Source organism: Myotis nattereri (assembly GCF_964212035.1).
Source record: "Myotis nattereri genome assembly, chromosome: 6".
Classification (NCBI taxonomy): domain Eukaryota; kingdom Metazoa; phylum Chordata; class Mammalia; order Chiroptera; family Vespertilionidae; genus Myotis; species Myotis nattereri.
In genome coordinates this window covers 76,138,768-76,165,765 of record NC_138081.1, presented here as the reverse complement: position 1 = coordinate 76,165,765, position 26,998 = coordinate 76,138,768, and the positions used below count along the sequence as shown (strand labels likewise).

Below are 26,998 nucleotides of genomic sequence, written 5' to 3'. Positions count from 1 at the left end.
ATTGACCAAGAGAAAAAAAAGAAAATGTCCTAAAAGTTGACTGTGGTGATGGTCATACATGTCTATGAGTATACTAAAAACGATGGAATTAGACATTTTAAATGAGTGCATTGTGTGCTTTGTAAATTATATCTCAATAGCCATTATTTAAACACTTCAAGATCATAAAAATTTCTTTAGAAAAAGGAAAGCCAAATAAGTGGAAAGAGCATTAAATATTTCAAGAAGGGGGTCTTCTTCCTCCAGCCCCCCACACCCCACAGGACAGAGAGAGGGAGCTGTGAAGAATTCTCACTGACCTGGAAACACAAGTAAACCCTTCAGAGAACACAGGTGCCTCATTTCCTACCACATTTGAAGCCCACTTAACTGTGAGGCTTGATGCGACCCCAGTTCAGTCCTAGGAGCGTTTTCGAGTTCGTGAATTATCATTCAGCTTCTTTTCCAGACAAAAGGGTTTCAGCTCACCACAAATGAATGCTTGGATAAAAAGAGTAGACATTCAAGCTGCCTGAGGCCCTCTCATAAATAACAAAAAAGATTGGCACCAGGTAAGTCTTACCAAAGACTACAGCATTTACAAAGTTCTTCTATTTGAATTTATTTCAAGCAGTCAATAAATAAATGGTTCCACGCTATTAAAAATGGAGAAAAGGGAAGACTACAAACATGTGCTTCTACCTCCTGCAATTTGGTCCCTTTCCCCAGCTCCCGTCTCAGAGAAAGATGTAATTGTCCACTTGATGACCGTGGTACCCGGCATATTTTCTTTGGGACCATCTTTTGAATATTATTTTTGTATAAAGCCAAGTAAGTGAATGGAGAAGTTGGAAAACATAATCAGAATGTTAAATTGACACCGTTGTAGATTTTCCGAATGCCGAAAAACAAGACATGAATGGAAACGAGTTTGCCAAAGTGAACATGTTATGCATCTTTATATAGGGCATATTCCCAAATGGAACAAAATGTACTTGGATAAAATAAAATAACAAAATATTTATTGAACATTTTTAATTTATGACATATATTTGACACATTTAGGTAGAACCCTTATACTCAAAGACTTACATTCTAAGCACTTACTTCTTTGCATGTGTCTTTTTCTCTCTTCCTTATTTTCTATCTCAGAGGCGCTTTTAGCTATTTGGTAGGAGCTATAGATATTCTGCCCAACCACAGGCCTATAATCCCCCTGGAACCATTTGTCCTTCCAAACTATCTTATTGACATACACAGTGATTCTTAGTGATTTTGCAGGCTCTCTGACATCCTGTAAGACGCCAAACGAGATTTTTTAAACTAACCCAAAGAGTCCCGTATTGACATTAACCTTGAATCACCCATAAATGACTGATCATTTTGTACCATCAGAGACAATATCCTTCCATTGGCAGGGCAGCATGGACCCCTTCACACAGCTATGATAAAGGCTGAACCTGTATGGAGCATCAAGGTTTAAAGAATGAAGCGATGCCGAAAATTCTAGGAAAGACCCAAAAATAAGTCCACAGTAAAGTTGGTGATGAGTTATTGCTAAAGACACACTACAAACTTAAAGGTCCTTGTTTAGGAATTTGGAGAACTGTGCTTCTGGTTGAAGAGGCTATAGGGATAAGAGATGGCTTAATGGATGCCCTACTATAAAATAGGCTTTGTGTAATTGCTTCTATTTTCTTCAGAATTTGAATTGTTAGTTCCATATATAAACAATACGAAATGTACCTGTATCTTATTGTGCTCTTACTCTTGTCGGTAAAGAGTTTTCAATGGTGCTACATTGTATTGTTTTAGTTATAATTTTGCTTTGAAGTGTGAGTATAGATTGTTATTGACAAAGTCCTTCCTCAGCTCTAATTGTTCAATAAAAAAAAAAATGTACCAATTACCCTTCCAAGTTTGAGCTGGGCCTTATGCAGAGTGCCCTGTTTTTGTTCAGTGACCAAGTTTCTCGTTGAGCCAAGAGTCTTTATCTCCCTTTCTTCTGCTCCCCCACCCCAACCCTAGCCAATTTGGTTTCCCCAAACAAACCATTCCTCCATCTATTTCTCCACTTGCTGCTCTGGCCCTTCTTTTTGGCTGATCTAGGAATTCACACTCTACATTTTTTACTACCTTTGTCTTTTCAAAATGTTTTACAAGTTGATTTGTTCTACAAAGCTGCTTCCAGCTCACCAGAGCAGTAATAATCTATTCCCCCAACTGAAGTGTCCAAATCTGAACAGGACACACTCAGAAATGACCACAGATGATGCACTGATAAATATTTGGTTTCTGTACTATTTGATTTTCCCTTGTGTCTCCGCTCTACTTTGTGGGCCAGTTGTGCTTTTGGGTGTGTCTTTTCACATGTGTGCTCAGTTACAAAATTCCCATTATCCCACTGACACCCATCAGTGGTTCTCAACAATGTCTCCCTACTGAGTTCACTGGGAATCTTCATAAAATTACCTAAGCACAAACTCACTCCAGACCCATTAAACCAGAATATCTGTTTGAAAACAACTGATTTAAGATAGTTGTAAAACAGAGTAGAATGTTAGTCTAATTTTGTTCTTCCCCATCCTGGGATAAAGAGGGAAATTCCTGACTAGTCTGGAAATACAGTGGAAAAAATAAGAGAAAATGTCATGCTGAATCATGACTAGAAGGTTAAAGGTGAGCAAGGACTTATCTTTTTCCAGGACATCGCCATGTCAGTCCAGAGAAACAAAAACATTTGCTTCAAATGATGGTCCCCTCTTGGACTCCAAGTTTCCATGACCCATATTCCACCCTACCCAATCCCTGCTGATAAGTGGTAAGATTCTTTGAAGATTGATTCTATTGAATCTATGACCTCAAACATATGATAAGCTATGTTTGAGGTTTGTTTTCAGGTAGTATTGTCTTACTTGTATTGATCAGAGTTTCCCAACCAATGTGCTACGAGCGGGTTTACAGTGTGCTGGGACATTGGCCCCCTTCAGCCTCTGCAATGGCCAGGCAAGTCTGAGACAACCAAGAGCCCAGTCCAAAATACTCTGGCCTGGAGTCACCAGATGCATTTAACCCAACGGGAATTAGCTGTTGTTTTCTATGTATGTTATAAAGTGGAAAAGCAGGGAAGTCCTGGAAAAAAGTACAGATGGTAGAATCTTGAGTGTCTGAAATGATAAGCAATACAGAACACCAAGTTTAAGTTCAGTATAGAATAAATGATACACTACACAACATCCATCCATCGGTTACAATGATAGAGGAGTAAGGCCATATGCAGCATACTAGATGACGTGAAAAATTACTCATGCTAAGTGAAATAAGCCAGTCAGAGAAAGATAAATACCACACGATCTCACTCATTTGTGGATTATAGAGAACAACACAGACTGATGAAAAGGGACAGAGCCAAAGACTGAGAAACAGCGCTCAGGCTATCAATCCCCAGAAGGAAAGTAGGGGAGGGCGGGGGTAAGGGGAAGAGATCAACCGAAGGACTTGTATACATGTATATAAGCCAAACCAATGGACGTGGACAACAGGGGGATGGGAGCATGAGTGTGCGGGGCGGGAAGGGGGGGGGGGTTAATGAGGGGGGTGAGGACACATTTGTAATACCTTAACTAATAATAATAATTAAAAAATTAAGCAACTTGTACTAAAAGAAATTGTCCCTCTGATATCACCTGGTAGCATAAAAATTATTGTCATTATTGTTATATTGCTCACAGTCACAGTAATGCAATATAATAATACATGAGTACGCCCACCCTTATGGCTCAGTGGTTGAGTGTTGACCTATGAACTAGGAGTTCATGGTTTGATTCCCAGTCAGGGCACATGCCCTGGTTGTGGGCTCGATTCCAGTATGGGGCATGCAGGAGGCAGTCAATGATTCTCTTGCATCATTGATGTTTCTATCTCTATCTCCCTCTTCTTTCCTCTCTGAAATCGATAAAAATATATTTTAAATAATAATAATTATACATGAATATAATAGACTTATAATAGATACTCAGTGAACATTGATTGAAAAGATTATTGTTTATTTATCATCTCCAAAAGAATTATATCAATACATTTGGATCAGTTTTTCAGTCCCAATTCTCAAAATCATGGATTTGGACATAAAGAATTACTTCCTTGGGTATAATGCTCACAAGAGGAAAGTGGTATAGCAAAATTCATGAAAAATGGAATTCCTGACTAATTAGACTTTAGTTTCAAAAAGTGAGATATTTATGTTGCCATCAAAATAGATTCTAAAAGTCTATAAGGACAGAAAACTCAAAAAGACAAATGTATTATAATGTTTATTCATTCAGGTAATTCAGACATTTTTCCCAATGATGGCTAAGACATTCTTTTGGGGTTTGTAGATAAGAAACATAGAAACCACATTATATTAAGATCACAAAATATCTCAGTAATCAAGAATAGAGAGGTTTACCTAAAGAACCCAATGACAGTGAACAGAAAGTTCTCTGATAGGTTTGAATATTTTAAAAACATTAATAACATGCACAAAAGACAGAGGAGGGTTCATCTAACCAAAGGTGAACCCAAATGTGTGATGCAAACCAATAATAAAGAGCATTTTTAAAGGTTTTATTAAAATGCTCCTTAAAGAACAAAGATGGAAAAGGACTGGTCCATGGTCTAAGAAAGTGGCAAAACATCAAATGCAGCAGAAGACTAAGAGAAGGCAGTAAAAGCTCAGTTACCCATTTCTTGTCTTTCTTCTTGTCAAAAAGAATAAATTCAAAAGAAGAGGTACAGCTTTGTTTTCAAAAAGGGTCAGTGTAGAGGACTAGAATGGAAGCCAAAGAAAGTGAAAAATAGACAAAATAAAAACAAGGGCAATTTTGCAAAAATTCAAGTTTTTGGGTCGAGTGAGTTATACTTCCAACTATGTGCAGATATATTTGCTAAACTCCTGTCAATAATCCTGGTGGAATTTTGGAGAACAGGAAAAGTGTCAGAAAACTAGAAAAAGGCAAAAGTTGTCTGAGTTTTATTTGGTTAAAAAAAACACACACACATCAAATGACCTCTGTTTATAAAGTAGCTCATCTTCAGTTTAGCCACCAAGTTCAGTTATGATGGCTATGTAAACAAACAGGGGCGGAGTGTATTCAAAGTACAGCAGAGTTCTGATTGGGCAAGTTAATGTATGATCCAGTCGATCCTATCATGAGTAAGTTCCAGTCACCCAAGTGTAGGTGTCAGGGTCTGTTTCTGCAATAACCAGTGCAGCTTGAGTTTTATATTTTATCTGCTTCCTAAAGAATCCTATACCTAGTCAATATCCTGCAAGATCTTTCCTCCAAGTATGTATCCTGCAAAAACCAGTTTAATTAATTTTGAGATAAAATTAAATACTGCAAAATGCACCTCTTCCCAAAATACATGTGCTTGTATCTTATATACTTATAAAATTGATGTTAACTGGGTGAATGAAGTAGCCATATGACCATGTGCCATGATCCATTTTCTGTCTTCTCTGTGAAGCCAGGAGAATATTTATTGTGGTATAGCAGCCTTTTCCTGAGAGGGGCCTGCACCCTCAGGCCCTAAGAGAGTGCCTACCTTGCTAAGTGATAAAACCACCTGTGGGACAGTGGGGGGAAGGGGTCACACAGTAACAGCCTTGGTGACTGACTAGATTTACCATAAGGAGGACACAAGATAGGACCTGAGTTATAGGAAAAGATAGCATATTCATTTTGGGATCTATTCTATATAATAAAAGCCTAATATGCTAAGTGTCCAGTCATCCATTCAACCAATCAAAATGTAATATGTAATGATATGCTAAGGCCACTCAACTGCTCACTCTGACACGCACTGACCACCAGGGGCTAGACAGTCTACCGGTCAACCAGTCACTATGATGTTCACTGACCACCAGGGGGCAGACGCTCAATGCAGGAGCTGTCCCTTGGTGGTGAGTAAGCTTCCACAGGGGGAGCACCACTCAGCCAGAAGCCAGGCTCACAGCTGGAGAGCTCAGTGGCGGCGGTGGGAGCCTTTCTTGCCTCCGCGGCAGCACTAAGGATGTCCAACTGACGGGGAGTGGGCCTAAGCCGTCAGCCAGACATCCCCTGAGGGCTCCCAGACTGTGAGAGGGTACCAGCTGGGCTGAGCGACACCCCCCCCCCAACCCCGTGCACAAATTTCGTGCACTGGGCCTCTAGTTAAATGTATAAAGTTCCCCAACACTCTATTCTCAACAGAGAAGCCAATGAGGACTTTTAAGAACATTAGTCAGATCATATCACTCTCTCATTTAAAACTTTCTTATGACTCCCCGTTTCTCTCTGAGTCCCTAAACATCATTTGTCATCTGTGTGCCCTCATCTCTTCCCACGTGCCCCACACTCTCTCTGCTCCAGTGTGCTGGGCTCCCTGCTGTTTCTAGAACATGCCCACAGGTTCCTTGTGGTCTTGTGCTTGCTGTTCCCTGAGCCTGAAATGCTCCTCCCAGATGGTTTCATGGCAACTCCCACATTTCATTCAAATCTGTTCCCTGTCACCTTAGAACAGTCCTTAAATAAGCAGACCCTCCTTTATTTAAGCTGCAGTCCTATCCCCATCCAGGCCGCCCAGCCCTCCCTGGCCCCTTCCTTGCTTTATTTCACCCATAGCACCCACCTCATGTCCCTATAGACAATTGACTTCTTGATTTTGTTTACTGTCTATCTCTCCCCACTAGAAACTGAGCCTCACAAGAGCAGTCACATCTTGTCTGTTTTGTTTGCTGCTATATTCCCAGGACCAAGAACAGGGACTGGCATATAGTAGGTATTCAAATAGCTATCTGAGGAATAAATGAATAAGTATCCAGTTGGTCTGTAACCCAAAAATGAAATTCAAACCTAAGCTGTAGACTTATTCATATAGGACAAGAATGCAAGGAGTGATGGTACCAAAGAAGAGAAGGTAGAGGACCTCTCAGCTCCCCCCAGTGCTAAGATTTTTACCTACGTACTACACACACACACACACACACACACACACATACACACACATTCATATTCACTCACACAAAATCTCCAGTATGTATTTTAAGTATTTTCCCCAAAACAGTCATCTTAGAAAATACTTGAAAAAAACATGTTTTGTGGACAACTGTGTTTGGGAAAGGCTAGATGATCTCACCTTCTCAGATATTCACAGTGAACATTAATACATTGAAGGATCTGAAAGATCTCACATGTGTTAGTATCATCCAAATAAATGGCTGACTAATACAGATTTTGGTACCAAGAGTGGTTCCAGAGGAACAGAATCTTAAGGATGTGTCTTCTGAATCAGTTTCAGATTTTTAGAACTGACTCTCTAATCTGATTAGATTTAAAGATACTAACTACTTTATTTCCCATAGTAGAGAGAGCGCTGATAGTCCATGTGGCCATAATATATACAAAATATCAACATAGGGTACTCCTAATCAGCACTTACAATCTTACAAGTTTCTGGGTAGCCATGTAGGTGTTTCCTTTGAGCATTTTTGTCACACTAACAAGTATAATGAGATTTTCTGATGTCTCCTAATGTTGCTGAAGAAAGTAGGGAAAGAAAAAGTTGAGCTAAGGGATTCAGATTTCTACCTGAAGTGCTGCATAAATGACTGGAAAGCTTCTATGTCTGCCCTGAAAGAGATTCATTTCCTACAGCTGCAGAGCTGAGATTTCTGAAAACCAAGCCCAGAATCTCATCCTGCTAGTGGCTGGTTTACAACACAAATTGATTTCCCAACATGGCAAGTGGTCTACTGTTAAAACGAGGGCATTGATTAGATGGAATGGGATCCTGAAAAGTGGGATGAGGACATGAAGCCCCTGACGAAGCGGGGATTTTGAAACCCTCGATGCCGATGAGCCTGCTTTTCCAGTCAGAGCAGCCTCTTCGCCTATCATAAGAATATATAACAGCCTGGGGGTGTCTTAAACATCAGAGATTTGTTTTCTTACAGTTCTAGAGGTTGGAAGTCCCAGATCAAGGTAGCAACATATTTGGTTTCTTCTGAGGCTCCTCTCCTTGGCTTACTGATGGCCACCTTCTTGCTGTGTCCTCACATGGTCTTTTCTCTCTGCTGTGCATCCCTGGCAGCTCCTCATGTATCCACATTTTCTCTTCTTAAAAAACCACCAGTAGGACTGGATTATGACCCACTCTAATGGCCTTAATCACCTCTTAGAGGACCTATTTCTAAATAGGGTCACATTCTGAGGTACTGAGAGTGAGGGTTTCAACATATTTGAATGTGAGCAATGGGTGGGGGTTGGGGAAATACAATTTAGCCGATAACTTGCAATATTTTTAAGTTTAATTTTGTTAAACCTCTATGTTTCCCAAGAATATTTGACTATAACACCCTTAATTCACATTTTAATTACATATCAAAAAAATAATGTTATTCACTTTGAATACACTTTAACACTGACCTAGACTTATATAGCAATATCAATATTATTTTTATATAGGATAATACAATGTATAATTTATATAATATGTAGTATATTATGTATGCTTAATATTTATATAGCTATATCAATAAGAATATTCTTTTTAAAAAATATATTTTTATTGATTTTAGAGAGGAAGGAAGAGGGACAGAGAGATAGAAACATCACTGATGAGAGAGAATCATTGATCGGCTGCCTCTTGCACACCCCACACTGGGGGGTTGAGCCTGCCACCCGGGCATAAGCCCTGACTGGAATCAAATTGTAACCTCCTGGTTCATAGGTCAACACTCAACCACTGAGCCACACCTACAAGGCAGAATATCCTAAAAAACAAAAACAAAATAAAACAAAACACAAAAACCACTTTATTACAAAGTGATTGACAGAGCACTTTTATCCATGTGATTTCATTTGATTCCTACTTTCTGTGAGATATACAGGACAGATATTATTGTCCCTACTTAGCAAAACAGAAGATTGAATAAGGCCCAGAATGTTTAAGACTTACCAAGTTCAGAGAGGTATTAAATGGCTTCTCATGCTATTGATTTCTTTACTTGGTGAAATAATTTTTAAATCCTATCTAATACTAACCCTCCCTTAACATTATATCATGGCTCTCCCTTCAGATCAAGACATATTGTAACATGGACTGTACCATATTAGTTAAGAGCACAGGCTGTGGAGCCAGTTACTCTGGTTTCAAATCTGCCTTCATGCTCACCTGCCATGTCATCGTGAAAAAGTAATTGAACACCTCTGTCTCTCAGATATGATATTGACAACAGAGTATACTTATATCTAAGGGAGTTATTGTCAGGACTAACTGAGTTAATTCATGAAAGTAATTCCAACAACACCTAGCACATACTAAATGCTCAATAAGTCTTAGCTATGACTATAGAAATATGAGTAACTGGTTTTAATGGCAAAATAACATCCTATAACATGGATATAAAATAACCAATTCAACCATTTCCCTACTGAGTCCAGTTTTTGCCATCTGTTTCCCTCCTGAAAAACAAACAAAAAATGAACAACACTTAGAGCTGAAAAGAATCCCAAGTGCCATGTTGGCACAAACTCCTGGAATGAAGAACTCCCAAATACCTTCTGGCTCAGAGCAGACTCCAGCAGTGAGTGTGGTGGCCTGATGCTCCTTCTGAGGTCAGCAGACTTGGTGTGGAAGTCTCCTAAGAACAGGCTATCTCGGGGGACTTTGAGTATTTCCTGCCCGTGATCAGCAACATATTTTCTTGCAGTATTTTGGCAGGTTTGTCCTTGTTCCCAGCCAGAATCAGGAAGTTCAGAAGCACATGAAAACAAACAATACATTAAAACGCTTCTCTCAAATTATTCAAAGTCCAAAAAAACACAAAAAATTATTCAGCAATATTAGGACTTGGTTGGTATTTTATCTTACTAATTATATTTATTCTCATTGATGTGCCCATCCTTTTTTTCCTAAACAAAAACTTTTCTTGGCAATAATTCCCACTAGATATTTTTTCCTTGAAGTATATTTAAGTATAGCAAGTGACTAGACAGGGCATCATTATATTTTGCAAAAATGTATAAGTATTTTCATAACCTGGCCTGTTTGATCCTCTGTTCACTTTTCTAATTATTGATACTATCCTTAGAGATTACTACTGATCTTAAGATCAGCATGATTTTTTCCTAAAAATCCCTTCCCTTCATTCCAATGACCATAGTTGGATCAATTGGAAGCCAATACTATAAAGTACTACTTCTCAAAAATTTACCTATCACTTACGATCCATCTAAATATCAACTTCTTAAGAAAACTTGCCCAGTTTCCCAGCTCTACACAATGTCCAAAGAACTCTGCTTCTATTTCTCACTACAGTCGCTCAACTAAGTCCAAAGGACTTCTTTCAGTTATAATTTCACTTGCCCTTTCAGCAAGCTCTATGTGAAAACCATTCCCTCCCTCTTGAATGACTCTCTTCCACGACATAACAAGCTTCTGGATATCCTCCCACCTCCAAAGTGGGCCTTTCTTCATTTATGGACTACTCCTCCAGCAAGAGATTCAGTGTTTCAGCTGCTCAGGGCTGGATTTAGGCCCTATTCACTTCTTACCCCATTTCCTAGGCAACTTCATACATGCTCACAATTTTACTTGATTTATAAACTTACATCTCCATCTCAGACATTCCCTCTGGGTCCCAGACCCATATTTTGCTTTGAAATCTCAGTAACACTTAAACTCAGTGTGGCCAAAGTTGAGCTCATAAACTTTTCCCCAAAATCTGGTTCCTCTAGATTTGCCATTCTTGTGATTAGCATAATCAATCATCCAGTTATGCAAGCCAGGAATCCAGAAATGATCCTTGATACTTCCTTGTCCCTCAGCCCTCATGTAATTCCTCACCACATGTCAATTCTATTCACTTCTCTACCAGTACCATCACCCTTTCCAAGCTACCATCTTTTCTCACCTAAACTATTAGAGTGATCTCTTAACTAGTAATTCTTGCCCCACTCCAATCTAGTCTCCATACAATCATGGGTGAGGAAGGTTGAGGAGGGGCAGGAATCTCAGAAGAACAGTAACAAAATATGAAAAATAGCTACTGGTTTTTGAGTGCCTACAGTGTGCCAGGCATTGTGTGTGTGTGTGTGTGTGTGTGTGTGTGTGTGTGTAATACGCATTTATAAAAAAAAAAACACGCTTTGTTTTGATACAATTCTGGCAGTAAAAATCACTATCCCAGAAATAAGTGAATAATGTACAAGCTTACATTATTTTCCTTATTAAGGCAGACCCAGATCACATATTCCCTAAAAAAAACTCCTCAAATTATTCCCTTTATTTTCAGTCTTTATAAGAAGACATGTTCTTTGTGTTCTTTTCTTTTGCAGCTTCATAGAATTCTCTTTAGGCATTCCTGCTGCTTCCTTTTCAATACCTTTTTTTATTAGATACCTGTCTTCCTGGTGATTAAAACTTTTTCTCTAATTTTTCCTCTGTAAAACCATCTAGCTGAAGAATGTCTAGTCTGAGTTAACACCTTCTTTACCTGCTATCTAATATTCATTTTCACAGCACTCAAGTCCCAAAATGCACATTTGTCACAAATACCTAATAATTCTAAGCTAAAGTTGCAACGTCATATTATACTGGTTAGAGATGTTAGAGATTCTGACTCGCTGAAATTTCCTTTTTCTAGATTTTAATATAAAGATAAGGTTTTTACAAAGAGAAGAAATAACTTTTACAGAGCTCTCTCAGGGCCAGCCCAGGAACACGCAATTAGTGCAAGAGATCAATGGACAGGAAGCCTCCTGCTCAGTCCGGTCAGCACGTAGCTCTTAGTGACCAGACAGGCCCAGACTCACTCAAGAAAGCAAAGCAGGTTTGAAGCTCCAGAGGAGGAATTGGGCCCAATCAGCCGTTTGGACCTCCTGGGGGCTCATAGCACTGGGAACAGTCATCTCTGCCTGAGTTATCTCCACTGGCGGCCTGGACTGTCCCATAAATCTGGGGAGCGATTAAATTGCACTCACTTCCTCCTCTTTGTTAGACTAGATAAACATCTTCAGAGAAATAATTCACTTGGCTAATTGAGAGTAGTCATCTGAGATATTCGGAGCTGCCGGCTGGTGAATGTGCTTGACTGAGATTTGGATATCTGGGTTCTCTCTGCCTTCATTTTGCAAGTTTGCAGCAGCGACATGAATTAGTAATGCCTAAGAAAGTTCAAAAGGGACACCTTTAGTGAGAGCTTCTCCTCTCCCACTGTATTCGCGCTTGCATCTTCCTCACACTACCACCATCTCACCCTCCTCGCCACACCCCTGCTCTGAGTCTCCATGCCGTGTTCTCTGAGGCCATCACCATTATCCTCTTCATTCGTCTCAGATGCAACTGCTCTGTCCCTTTCCTACCCTCTTCCGCCACCCTGAAGTGACCTTGACACCACGATGGGGCCAGAGTCTGGTTCTAGTCATGTGGCCCGTGTTTCAGCCACTGTAAGTTGTCATCACCATCAGAGCCTCCGCTCTCGTTGCCAGTTACATAAGAGGCCACATAACTTCTGCTCCCTAGCACAAGCTTTTATTAAACAGAGACAGCCCACGAGGCCAAGTGGGCAAGAGGTCCATCCCGGAACCACGTCCCCTGGGAGAGTGAGTGGCCGACTCCAGGTCTTGATTCCTGGAACCAAGGAGCTCAGCTCGCTGCCTGTGTTTGCAGCCTTAAATACATACTCAAGGACGACATGTTATGTTTTCAGCCTGAAGGGGCAAACGAGGAGCAGCCCTTTCAAAATAAGAATTCCCCTGCTGTTTGTTTCATTTTGGAACACAATGAGAACAGACTGAGGACACGGCTGAGCTGTCAACGCTTCCTACCCTGCTTCCACAGCACCTTTCCTTTGCCAGAAAGAGAGTTGCTTAAGTTAAACAAGGGCCTAATGAATAGTCAAAATAATTGTTTAGCTTGGATATAAGGCCTTAGGTAAATAGATGATTGCCTGAGGCTGAGGCCAGTAAAAGCAGTCCAGCAGGACGCCACTTGTTCTGTTCTCCGGACACCAGCCAGTGGCCTCTGCTCCTCCGGGGGCTGTTGTTACTGAATTATTTCTCTCTTCCCACAAGCATACTGAAGCAATTTAGCATCCAAAGGGTTTCATGAAAGCAAGGAGAAAGAGCAAGATCTTTCTATATTATAAATATATACTTAAAACCGTAATTTTACCATATTAGAGTTTCAATGAAATGAAATGCTCAAGATATGGAATGTTTGATGTGGTGGAAAATGTCTAAAATGCATTCATTGTTAGCCCACTTAAAATTGTCCTGCCTCCTGCTTTACTAGTTTTTAACTATAATTTAATCCTTTTCTAAAACAGCTATTTACTACCTCTACAGGCCGTTATTAGATTTATGAGTAATTCTCTTCAAGACTGGAATTGTAGTTATAAACAGTATAAGCACTGAGAGGAAACTTTCAGGTTTGGGTTTTGTAGTAGTTGTTGCCGTTTATTTGTTTTGTTTGTTTGTTTAGGTATATTTGCTATCAAGTTACTGCATTGTTATTTGTCTTTTTTTCCAAAAGTGAGGTTGCATCATAAAAATTCTACTTAATTAAGAGCTTGAGTAAGTTAGTTGCCAGGTAATTTCAGTGTTGCTGAATAATTGCTTTCCATTTCTTATTTGAAAATAACAGGTGCTTTGTTGATCCAGAGCAGGATCTGGTTGTCTGATTCTATAGCCCATATCCCTGGACTACTATTCGAATAAACAACATCCATCTGATCAACTCTCATATTCATCAAGGAAGTAAATTGCCCTGGTATTCAGTTTCCAGGATTCATGATGAATATATAGTTGGTTTATTGGCAAAGAGTAATCAAAGGCTACATTTGGGTAATAAAAAGATAATGCTTAATTGGTTATATAATTTTTTTTATCCTGATAATCTGGAAAAATGGGTAAGAACATGGAGTTTGGAGCCAATTCTGAGTTTGAGCTCAAGCTCCATACTTATTTGCTCTATGATCTCAGACAAATCATCAAATGTCCATTGTCTTTAGTTTCCTCACCTGTACAATAGTCTAATAATCATACCTACTTCATTGGGTTGTTGGGTAGATGATATGAGAAAACATATGTAAAATACTGAGCACAGTGTAAGTATTCAGTACTTGTTAACTATCATCTTATTTTCATGCACCTTATAATTTCCTCACAACAACCCCTTGGGACAGGCAAAACTGCTATAATTATTCTAATTTGAATATTAGAAAACTGGACCTCAAAATGGTTCTTAATTTTCCCTCGGTCACCCAATATGGTGAAATGCTGATCCTCTCAGTAACAGGAGTTCCCTGCTTCCTAGCATGTCACTCTCTTTTTATCAATTCTGCCTCATGGTTCTGTTGCCTGTCAGTTTCTCTAAAGTCTTACATGATAATGGCCCTCCTCTGCTTTATACTCTCAGATGGACAAATGGAATAACTTCTGGCAGAGGCCTTAAAATGTACCTTAATATTATACAGAAGTTTTCTGGGAACATAGTGCTCTCAAGACAGCAAAACCAGGATAACTCTTTGGTAATAGTGAGAAAAAAATACTAGTAGAGAAATGGTTTCCAGCTGGTGAGCCTGAAACGCCTAGGAGAAGCCCAAAACGTCAGCAAATCCATAAGTCAGGCAGACTTTGTAAACCAAATTAACATGGTCTCATCTATGCAGTGTTTCAAGTGTATGTCTAGCTCACTGTCAGTCATAAAATATAAATTCATTTACAAGCAGTGCTGAATTTGTTATATCATTTTTAAAAATAATTTTTATTGATTTTAGAGAAGAAGGGACAGGGATAGAGAGACAAAATATCAATTATGAGAGAGAATCATTGATCAGCTGCCTCCTGCACACCCCTCACTGGGGGTGGAGCCTGCAACCCAGGCATAGCCTGGTTCATAGGTCGATGCTCAACCACTGAGCCACGCCAGCTGGGATGTTAAATAATTTTAACATGCTATACTATTGGCTACTAAAAATATAGCTTCTAGCATAAGCAGTCTGTGATTTTTGTTTTCATTTTAAAAACCAGCTGTGCCCACTCTAAAAGGTTAGAAACCAATGGTATTGAGGAGAGAGAGCTCTGCCTATGAAGTTTAACAACCTAGATTTAAGGACTAGCTCGACTAATTATAAGTTTAAAGCACTATAAACTCAGGCAGTCAATTAAAGTCAATAGACATCTACTGAGTGCCTTTAAGGGACCTGAGCCTTGAGCTGGGTTTAGGAGAGTGAGTAACAGTCCTTCACTTTCTTCTCTGAGCCTCTATTTTTCTCACTTATAAAGTAAGTAGAATAATAGTGACTCTCTTCACAAAGCTAATGTGAGGGTCTAATGAGATCAAACCAGAGAAAGAATATACTGGGAGGTTTGTGAATATGCTTTGTAAACTCTTTAGAGATTTATAAACAGAGGGGACTCAAGACAACTGCTGAGAAGTAAACCCTTCAACTCTATTGACCATCCACCCCCATGAACTTATCAAATGCTGACAGCATTCCCTAATTTGATATCATCTTATGTTTATATTTCAAATATTCTTTTCCATATCTTCCCTTCTCCTCCCTCTTCACTATACTCCATAAATTGTAATATTCTTTAATATCAATATGTCACTACAGTATCAGATTAGCACTAAATAAGGCACCAATATAGAATTCAAAGTAGGGAGTAGCCCAAAGGCTCAGAGCTTGCAGTTTATAAGCCCAGGTGCACACAAGGCCCATCTGTGAGGGTTATTTTAAACATTGTCAATTGCATGAGTTATAGCCAGTGAGGATCTCACCCAGTTACTAGTTAACCCCAGGAGTTAGAAAGACTTGTTCCTCCTCTTTACTCATAGGCTGAGGCCACAGTATCACCTCATGTCAGGGAAAGAGTGGGTCATGGGAGAGGACCCATTACTCATGGAAGAAAACTTTCCTGATTCCAATGCTCAGCAATATATTAGGTCTAATGTACTTGTACCTCTTTTCTGATTTCATGTTGTATGTACTAATTGGGGATTTGGTCTTTCTATTTATTTTCATCACTTAGAATCTGCTAAATACTAGACAATACACAAAGAACTATGGAGAAATGCAGAACATGTAATACGAGTAATCTGTATTTGCAGGACTGTATAAGGAAGTCAATGCAGCATTTATTGCAAGGCAGCAAGTGTTGTTTTATATTCTCCAACCAATGATACCTTGAAGTGAGGCAATGGAGGCTCAGAGCCTACTTAATCCAAGGTCTACATTAGTCTAAAATTCTGGCTCCCTCCACTCTACCTCAGTACCTCCCTTCGTCTGGAAAGCAGGACACACCGAAAAGGAAAGTGAACACAGACATTAAAAGAAACCTCCAAATAAGTTGTCCAAGGGAGGCTGTGTCTGAAGTGCCTGGAGCTAGGCTAGCCTTCCTCTGAGCAGATTCTGAAACAGATCCATGATACAACCTGGGGAACCAGGAAAGTGGACGCCAGTCAGGAAACGGTTGTGCTAGGTCCAAGAGGAATGACACTGGGTGATCAAATGTCTAATAAGTATAAAAGCTCTAATCCCAGAACACCATTTGTCCTTCCAAATTAGGATGCTTCATCTTAATGACCCTTGGAAGGATAAAAAGGCTATGAAAACTTTGCAAATTACTATAATTTTCACAGTCCCATCTTCCAGGCAAATTATAAAAGAGAACGCTACTTCATTTCTTAGTTTTGCCAAGTTCCTTAGGCTCAGCATTCATTAAATATCCCTTCATACATGGCACAATCTGAAGCAAGATGAATGGAAATCATGTTTCTCCTGATATTTGGTGTTGGTTCCAGTGACATAAGTGGGTAAGAGGATTTACAGAGGAAAAGTGAATAAATACACTGGGCAACGTTTTCAAACGGTTGTTTGGACCTTCTGTTTTCTAGGAGATGTACGACTAAGGGGTCAGACGGGGGTTCCTGCTGAACGCCGCGGCTCCTACCCATTCATTGACTTCCGCCTACTTAACAGTGAGTAATCAAGTGTACCTGGAAAGGAACAAATGTTTTCTTTTTTGAAAAAAAAAATCTAACTTCCCTCTGAACTTCAAAACTCTCTGAGGTCTGCCTTCCTTCCTCCATCTCTCCCCTCCCAAGTGGAACTTAACCCTTTGTCTTTAGATTTCCTCACTAGTGAAGTAATTCTGGCCCTGCCTTCTCAGAGATTTGGGGGACGGGGTGTCAAATGAGATAATGTCAGTTTTAAAATATATATGTAAGTCTTAAAAGTGAAGCCCTACAAAAGGAAACTATTGTCATTATCCAGCATATCCTCTCTACCTTCAGTTATTAGACTAGATAAAATTCAATAATTTTATAATTTATCTAAATTATATAAATGTATCTAAATTACATAAATTCTATAATTTATGTAAAAGTATACATAAAATAAGGAAACCTAAAGTTGCCCTTAGTAATCTACCCAATATTGATTCTCCCTTCTTTGTCTAATCTAAATCCCTATGGTTCATTCTTGGGTTCCTGGCAAAACCCTTCACCTCAGTGAGGTCCTTTTCGTCTGCATTTGCTGCTTCCTCCATTATGACTACCTCGAAAGTTCACTTATTTCTACCTTTCCCCTTCATATATCGGTCCTCATTTGGAATATTGCTCCACCTCTGGTTCATAATTCTCTTAATCTCAAATTCCTTTGGCAATCCAAAACAGTGACCAGTCACCCCTCCAGATTGCCTGTCTCCTAACAATCATCATCCTTCTTCACTTTGGACTTGGAGGTGGGGGTAGGAAGTAGATAAATCTCACAGTTTGCTCCAAGGTTTTCAGTGTTTGGTTCTCATATCACTTCCAATCTATAAATTTCAAAGTGCTGGGTTGTACACACAGAGTTTTACTTTTCTTTGGCATAAACAAGTTCAGCTAAAGAGGTAATTTGATTTACCTCGACCCTTGGAAATGACTAGAAGAAATTAGAACTGGCTCTTTCTGCTCCTTAGATCCTCAAAAGGCCAACAGGAGATGGATTTGTTTGTATTTCTGGCTTGTTAACCTCCCGTATCAATGTGCAATATCTGTTTTCTCAGTGTTTCAGGGACACAGTGACTTGGAGTCATTCTTTCTATACCAGAGACACTGTTGTCTATCCACCCTGAAATCCTCTTTCTCCCCTGCTCAGCGCTCCACTCTGAAGAACTCTTTCACTGTCTTTCCCGGGAACACATGCAAAGGAATATTCATTAGCCTTTATTGTATTGTGCTTTATAAATGGTCTCCATTTTTACTCCCTCCGTGTATAAAACACATCCCTAATCTATTTCAATCTAATTCAAGATCTTAAAGGATTTTCTCTTTATAGATACTGAGCTCCCAATATCTATTGTTAACTTACCAAATAGATTAAAGGGTCCCCTCAGAAGGATTACATTAAATGATTATAAATGTCATAAGCTGAACAGCTCAGATAGTACTGAAGCCCTCTGAGATTCTTCCTTTCTGTGGCATTATCCATTTCATTGTCTAATGCCCCAAATACCTTGTTAGGGAGACTAGAACCAGTAACATCACTGTGGTCACTCTCCACAATTTCCTAACTTAGCCTTCAATTAAACAGCTTGTTAGTAGGTAACAGAAGGCATATGGATATCTGTGTTATGTACAGTCACATAGTGAGATATGATATCGGTCATATCTCCTGCTTCTTCATGTGCACTCTATTTAATTCTTAGTCATGTTTTTGTTGCAGTTTGTCTGAGTTGTTAGTGTGCTTTATGCCTAAATGGAAACATTTTAAACATAACTTTATAAAGATTTTAGAATAAATGCCTAAGGAACATTTTCTCCTAAACCTATCCTTTTACTAACAAAACAGGAATCCAATTCTACACAGAAAGTACCTCACTAGTTTAAAGTGAGTTTTTAAATATCATTTTCCATAATTTTGAGTCGTTTTTTCCCAAGTATAGGCAGAGATCCAAGACTTCATTTTTCTCGGGTGCTTTCAGTTTTGCTAGCATTTGTTGGGCTTATTTTTAAACCATTTGTAAGAAAATCTGAATCACCATGGCCTCTATTCCCTGTGACTTGCATCCCTGAATCCTTCTAATATGCTTCGTGAAACCCACATGGCTGATATTCCCTGTCCAGAATGTTCCTGGGTGCTTGCTCTCCATCATCCACCTCAATATATGCCTTGAATGGTTGGAACATGCACAACAAAAATGTACGTTGAATAGTAAGGCCCATTGAACATTTCCGTTGTTCCCTATAGCCATGGCCCCTACTTGTCACAGCAGATCCAGAAATGTCAGAATTAATATCTAAAATAACTTTCCTTCTATCAGAACAAAGTTTTTAAATATTAGATCAGGGATGGGCAAACAGCAGCTGATGCACCAAATCTGTGCCCCACCCCTGCCTGTTATGTAAATAAGATTTCTCATTGCAGTGTTATTTATAATAGCCAAGATTTGGAAGCAGCCCAAGTACCCATCAGTGATGAGTAGATAAAAACGCTGTGGTACATTCACACAATGGAATACTACTCAGCCATAAAAAAGAAGGAAATCTGCCCTGGCCAGTTTGACTCGGTGGATAGAGTGTCGGCCTGTGGACTGAAGGGTCCCGGGTTCGATTCCAGTCAAGGGCAAAAGCCCAGGTTACGGGCTCAATCCCCAGTAGGGGGTGTGCAAGAGGCAGCCGATCAATGATTCTCTCTCATCATTGATGTTTCTCTCTCTCTCTCCCTCTCCCTTCCTCTCTGAAATCAATAAAAACATTTTTTTAATAAAAGAAGAAAATCTTACTTTTGTGACAGCATGGATGGACCCAGAGAGTATTAGACTAAATGAAATAAGTCAGTTAGAGAAAAACAAATACCATATGATCTCACTTCTATGTAGAATCTAATGAACAAAATAAACTAACAAACAAAATATAAACAGGCTCATAGATACAGACAACAGACTGGCAGCTCTCAGAGAGGAGGGGGTCAGGGGGCTGGGTGACAAAGGTGAAGAGATTAAGAAAGAAAAAAGCAGACACAGATAACAGTAAGGTGATTGCTAGAGGGAAAGGGGGAGGGGGAAGTAAAAGGAGGTAAAGGGGGGAATAAATGGTGATGGAAGCAGACTTGACTTGGGGTGGTGAATGCACAGTACAATATACAGATGATGTATTATAGAGTTGTACACTTGAGACCTGTATAATTTTATTAACCAATTTCTCCCCAATAAATTCAATAAAAAAATTTTAAATAACCTGGGGGGAAAAAGATTCTATTAGAACACAGCCATGCCTATTTGTTTACATATTATCTGGAGCTTCTTTCACTTTATGATGGAAGAGTAGTTACAACAGAGACCATATGGCCCATAAAGCCAAAAATACTTACTATATGGCCTATACACAAAAGTTGCCAACCCCTAACTTAGATTTTTAAACAGAATTCAAAAGATTTTATGACCTCTACATAGGCACATTCAGTCCAGTCTATTTTTCTTTGTTAATATCACTTTTTTCTTTTCAATTCCAGTGCCATTACTTTACTTTTAAAAATGGATTCACATTGACTAAATTAAATGAGACAGAAGTATAAACAAAAGGGCACCTCTTTTACTGATCCAGATTGTACATATGTATTTTTTAATTGATTTCAGAGAGGAAGAGAGAGGTAGAGAGAGATAGAAACATCAATGATGAGAAAGAATCATTGATAGGCTGCCTCTTGCTTACCCTCAACTGGGGATCAAGCCCACAGCCCAGGCATGTGCCCTGACAGGGGATTGAACCATGACTTCCTGGTTCATAAGTTGATGCTCAACCACTGAGTCATGCCAGCTTTGCCTGACCCAGATTTTAGACTCCACAATTATAATTTCTAATTTCACAATTTTTTTCTGGAAGAGGTATCCCTTTCCCCATATTTTTGAGGGCACAGTACTACAATGCCCATGTACTTATTGTCTACATAATAGGTGACAATATATACCTGGTTGCCTGGCATAGTTCTAGTTTGCACCTGTTGTCCAGCCATATTTATTAATAATGCCACCTTTCACTCCCAAAATAATCTGGCTTGAACAATTAATTACAAGGCCAATGGATAATATAGCTTTTCCCCAAAAAGACTACTTGGAGACAACACCTCTCAAATGTCACCTGCATTCTAGAAATGAAGATGAGAAAATCTTCCTAATGATATCTATCCAGATCCATCCATTTGCCCATTAACATATATGTTAAGATAAAGTTACTTGTTAACAGCCAGTTGCATTTCCTATTAATATTTCAAGCAATTTGAAAAAAAAGGCATCTATATGAATTTTCAGAGGCTTCTCTGGGTAAGTAGCAGGAAACGTACCTTCAGCACCATTGTGTGGAACACAGGAATGATAGGCCTTTAAACAGGACAGTTATTGCTACACCTGAGTATGGAAGGGCAGAGAAGAGGGAGAGAAGGAGTAACAATTATTTGTATTCCACATGAGAGAACTGGAGCAGGGCAGGAGGAACAGAAATATAATGGCTCTGTTATACCAATATCAACTTCCTATAGACTTATTTCATTCACTAACTCTGTTGAGGGGGGAAGAGCAACAAGAGAGGAGAACACGTAGAGAAGAGTGTTCAGAGAGGCATGGGGCCACAGAGGTGAATGTGACAAAAGCAATCACAATTCTCTGCAGAACAGGTGGCTACAGCACGGCCCCTTCATCTTTCTCTCCTGGTTTAATATAATCAGTAGCCTGAGTAGATAATGACTAGGTGGAGATGTTCCCGTGGCAACCATTTCAGACCAACAATGCGATTTCCACACTTGCTAGCATAGGAAGGGACGCACAAAGCGGATATTCCCAGTGACTGGGGACCCTGAGGGAAAGAGGCCGCTTCCACTGGAGGTGTCAGGGCATCCATATCAGCTGCCACAGAGAGCGCGGGTTCCAGCCCAGCCTGGGCTCTGCCGTAGTGGGTTAATTGGATATTTGGTTTTCCTGTGGCTTAATTTGCTAATATTGGTCTTTACATCTCTATTCCTCCATAGCTGCCTTCCTAGGCAGGGCCATTTTAGCTACACATGCATGAGATTATTTTAGTATAGCTACAAAATATTTTCCTTTTCTTATTATTTCTGAAATAGAACTAATATTTACACACACACACACACATAAAGGTATAAGTGACCCAGTGACTCAAATGCTCTTTTAAAAGCTGCCATCTAAAACATATTACGCCAGGGGTGGGCAAACTTTTTGACTCGAGGGCCACAATGGGTTCTTAAGCTGGACCGGAGGGCCGGAACAAAAGCATGGATGGAGTGTTTGTGTGAACTAATATAAATTCAAAGTAAACATCATTACATAAAAGTGTACGGTCTTTTTTTTTTTTTTTAGTTTTATTCATTTCAAACGGGCCGGATCCGGCCCGCGGGCCATAGTTTGCCCACGGCTGTATTACACCCTTAGAAACACAAAATATAAAACATATCCATGAAGGATTGTAAACCAAAACCCACCCAGTATGTTACCACCTGGTGCAAAGTGATAGCCCAACTTAAAGATAGAGGGGTGCCTAAACCGGTTTGGCTCAGTGGATAGAGCGTCGGCCTGCGGACTGAGGGATCCCAGGTTCGATTCCGGTCAAGGGCATGTACCTGGGTTGCGGGCACATCCCCAGTGGGAGATGTGCAGGAGGCAGCTGATCGATGTTTCTCTCTCATCGATGTTTCTAACTCTCTATCTATCTCCCTTCCTCTCTGTAAAAAATCAATAAAATATATTTTTAAAAAAAAAAGATAGAGGGGTGATAAGCTTTAAAAACTTCATTTTCTAAGAGTGAGCTCCATGTAGGTGATGACAGCCTTTCAGTAATCTTCTTTAAGATAATTTTCACATTACCTATGAGAATGAGACCCACACAAAATGCAAAGAACTTAAATTAAATAAAACATTATGGGATGAGATGTTGTTTAAAGGTATAAACTTGTAGCTAGTAGGAAAGTAAGTCTTAAAGATCTAATGCACAGGGTCATGATTATAGTCAGCAGTGCTGTATCATAAACTTACACAATGCTGTAAAGTCAACTATATCTCAATTTTTAAAAAAGAAAAAGAGAAAACAAAATAAAATAAACACATTCTTAAAAAAATATTATAGGGTGATTGGAAAGAAGTGCACTGAGGGGATGCTATCCCCCCTTCCTCAGCGCCCTGACCCCCAGCCCTGAGCTTCTCAAGCAGACGGGGGAGGGGCCAGCTGGGACTGAGCTTCTCATGAGTGCCAAAGTAGCACCCCACAATTTCAAAGGTCAATATTTTCCTTCCTCTAGAAGAAAGGCCAAGCATTGGTTGTGGTTGTGGTGCCTTCTGACTCACCTGGACCATGTTGCATGACGTGTTCTCAGGGTTTCTGCCTGCAAGTTCCCCGGTACTTCAGATGCGGAAATGCCAGACCAGTAGGATGGTCAGCCACTGAAATGCCACTACACTGTGGAAGACAGAGCTGATGGTGTCCTCACTGTTTCACTCATTCCTTGTCACTACTCATCAGTGGCCTGGGGTTGGCAGTGTTCCAGGAGATACAAAGATGAATGAGACATAGCCGCTGCCTTTAAGGATATTTAGAGACATAAGCAGCTATATTTTAAGGGATGCAATACATCTATAATACATGCATGTATAATGGTAGTATCCTTAATATGAGAGGCATGTATCTGAGTACAGGATTCAGAGGAGATTGGGAATGTTGAGGAAGGGAACAATTAATTTTGTCTTGGAAAATTGGAGAAGCCTTTCTAGAGGCATTAAAACATGAGAAATTTCTGAAGCAACAACAAAGTGAAGGACAGCTGCATGCTAAAGCCAACTTTTAGGGCTTCAGTATCAGGAAAGAGTTGTCAACAATTCTATTCAATTGGGTATAAATTCTACTGGAAAATGAGGTTTTCAAGTAAGGACCAGAGAAGTCAGGAGAGATCATGCAACATACCCAAGTGTCTGGGAAAGACCATAGTCACACACACACACACACACACACACACACACACACACACACATACACACACACAGTTTTAATCTAATTCTAGAACTGAAAACAACCATTGCTTTCTGTTAACCTGGCTGATATCATTTAACAGATTTATTTTTTATCTGAGTGATGAAAAACAGAAAATGGAATCAGTGAGTCCAATATTTCCTTTGGGTTATTATTTATTTATTCATTCATTCATTCAACAAATAGAACACCAACTCCATTCCAAGCAGGCCACGAAGCCAAAATGTCCTGAGCCACATCAATAACCACTGGACTAAGATAACTTTTTTTAATCGTCACCTGAGGATATGTTTTTATTGCTTTCTAGAGAGAGAGGAAGTAAGAGAGAGGGAGTGAGAGAAACATTTATGTGTGAAAGAAACATTGATTGGTTGCCTCCCGAAGGTGCCCCAGCTGGGGATCACGCCCACATGGAATACTATTCAGCAGTAAAAAATATGGAACTCTTACTCTTTGAGATAGCATGGAGGGACCTGTAGAGTATTATATTAAGAAAAATAAGCCAGCCAGAGAAAGATAAGTATCACATGATCTCACTCATATGTGGAATCTAATGAACAAAATAAACTGATGAACAAAGTAGAACTAGAGACATAGAAGCATGGAACAGACTGTCAGATCTTAGAGGGAAGGCAGGGGTGGGAAGGTGGGTGGGAAGAGATCAACCAAAGAACTTGTATGCATAAATGTATAACCCATGGACCTACACAATAGGGTGGTGAAGGCCTGGGGCGGGGAGCAAGGGTGGGATAGAAGGGATCAAAAGGGGGAAAGGGGGACATATGTTAATACTTATAATAAAGTTTTTTAAAAACACACATACTACCTAGGTATGTGCACTGACCAGAAATGAACCTGCGACCTCTTGGTATACAAGATGATCCTCCAACCAATTGAGCCACCTGGCCAGGGCTGAAATAACATTTTATATGATGACTAGCTCTTGTCTCAAACTGCTCTTGACTACAGTTTTCCAGAAATATCAAATGCAAATATATGAACATTTATTTTTAAGTCAACAAGGATTAGGGGTAGCAGGGTAGCACCTACCATATCCTATCCCTAGGCTGAGGATTCTGAGTGCTCAAAAGGAAACTTTCAGATATTCCTCTAGTCTCAAAGACCTAACAACCTCATTACATGGACAAGACAAAGACACACTAAACCAAGAGCCATACAAGAGCATAAATTATCTAGTTCTAAAATAATTGACACCAACAGTAAATCAGAGATTAGAGAAGGCAGAGATTACAGAGGTGCCATGAGCAGAAGAGAGCTCTGTGGTCTGGTGCTGAACTCTGAAAGATAAGGTCGAGTGTTGACTGGTTAACAAATTGTCTAGAGTGAGACTGAGCTGACATATGGGAAACATTAACTCACTAAATAGGAAGAAGGTCCAGAAAGTAGTGAAGTATATTGGCTAGAGAGAAAATGAAAGTCTTGAAATGCCAAGATAAAGAATTTGAACTTGATTCATTACGCAAAGAAGATCACTAGAGAATTCTGAGAAAAAGATGGCCAGGATAAAATAGTGTTTAAGAACATTAACTGACACCCATATGTAGGAGGGGACAGACTCAAGGAATCAAGAGAAATGTAAGATTATGATGGCAATAGAAATAAAGGTATAAATCCAGAGATGATGTGGAGAAGAGGAAATAAAACTCAGTGATCTGAAAGCTCCAAGAGTTGGACTGGCCATCTGAAAAATTGAAGATGAAGTCGATGGTGAGGAAAGTTGAAAGGTGAATTGGGGAAAAGATGGTAAGCTCATTTGGGACAATTTATTTGTAGTAGAGTCAAACAGAAATATCCAAGAAAGAGCTGGAAATAAGGTCCTGCAGTGCAGTTGAGAGGCCTGATTTGGAAGTTTCACTTGGGAATGACAATCATCCATGATCCATGGCTAGAACAGGTATCACAAAATCAACAACTTCATTATTTAAGGGCCCCTATAATTTTAGTGTATAATAAGCTTAATTTAGCAAAGCTCAAGACTGTTGACAATAAAGCCCACAAAGAAATAAGTTTCACCAGCAATTTATTTTCCTCTGTGAGAAACTATTTAGACACCACCCTTGTTCCCCACCACCACTACCACCACCATTGTGGGTTCTATTTGGTACAAACATGGCTGCTTGTGTCCTGGCCCAGTGGATTTGCTAACTCACCTGAATATAGCAAGTTAAATGGCAGTTTTCTATTGCAGCACTTGCTTTAGTAAAATCCTAACCCAATAGGAGTATTTCTAGTGACTTTTTTTCATAGTGGCTTCTCTGGATTTCTGGAGACCATAAAATGTAGAGAGAAACAGGAGTAAATTTTCTTTCGATTAAAGTTACCCTATGAGTAACAGAGCTAGAATGACTTGTTTATTAAATAAAATTAACCTCCTACCCAGAATCAGGCACAGCCTATCTCTTATGATTTCATTGATAAAAAACAAATGAGGGTTATGTCCTCTTATTGACACCCTACCTTAAAAGTTTTAGAAGCTCTATACGACTTGAAATGGTCCCCATTTGACTAGATATATGAAAAAAAAAATACAGTGTGTTCCATCCTTGGAATCTTGTGTGTGTTTCCGAACTGAGATCTCAGAAGATTAAGATCTTGTTTTCTCTCTAGCTAACAAACCAAATTGCCTTAGGACTCCTGGGTGGTTTATTACTTATAAGCAACCTTAGGAGGAAGAGCAGTGGAACAGATGCCCGAGAAAAGTGGCAGCAATTAGGGAGAAAAATCCCAAGGGGAAGGTGGCCCATGTCACTGCCCCTGACAACGGCCACCACAACAGCCTTGAGATGGGAGGTGCTTAATCCCAGGCCCAGGGTGCAGGAGCCAAGTGTGGATCCCTCTTGGTCAAGGCTCCCTGAAGCTGTTATTTCCCTAAGGTCTAGAGGCACCGTAGGGTTGCTGTGAACACGGGAAGTAACAGAGGCCATTAACACCCAACCACATGCTGCTTGTC

The 26,998-nt window shown here is 39.7% G+C and overlaps 1 protein-coding gene across 1 annotated transcript in view; it reads left to right on the top strand.

Moving 5' to 3' along the window:
* PDE7B (phosphodiesterase 7B) overlaps positions 1-26,998 on the top strand; it is a gene marked incomplete at its 3' end in the record, with an annotated part of 129,807 nt that overhangs the window by 46,573 nt on the left and 56,236 nt on the right. The window contains exon 2 of the mRNA XM_081094295.1: positions 16,909-16,992. Coding sequence (XP_080950421.1) covers positions 16,909-16,992 — 84 coding nt within the window. The remainder of the gene's footprint in view (positions 1-16,908; positions 16,993-26,998) is intronic.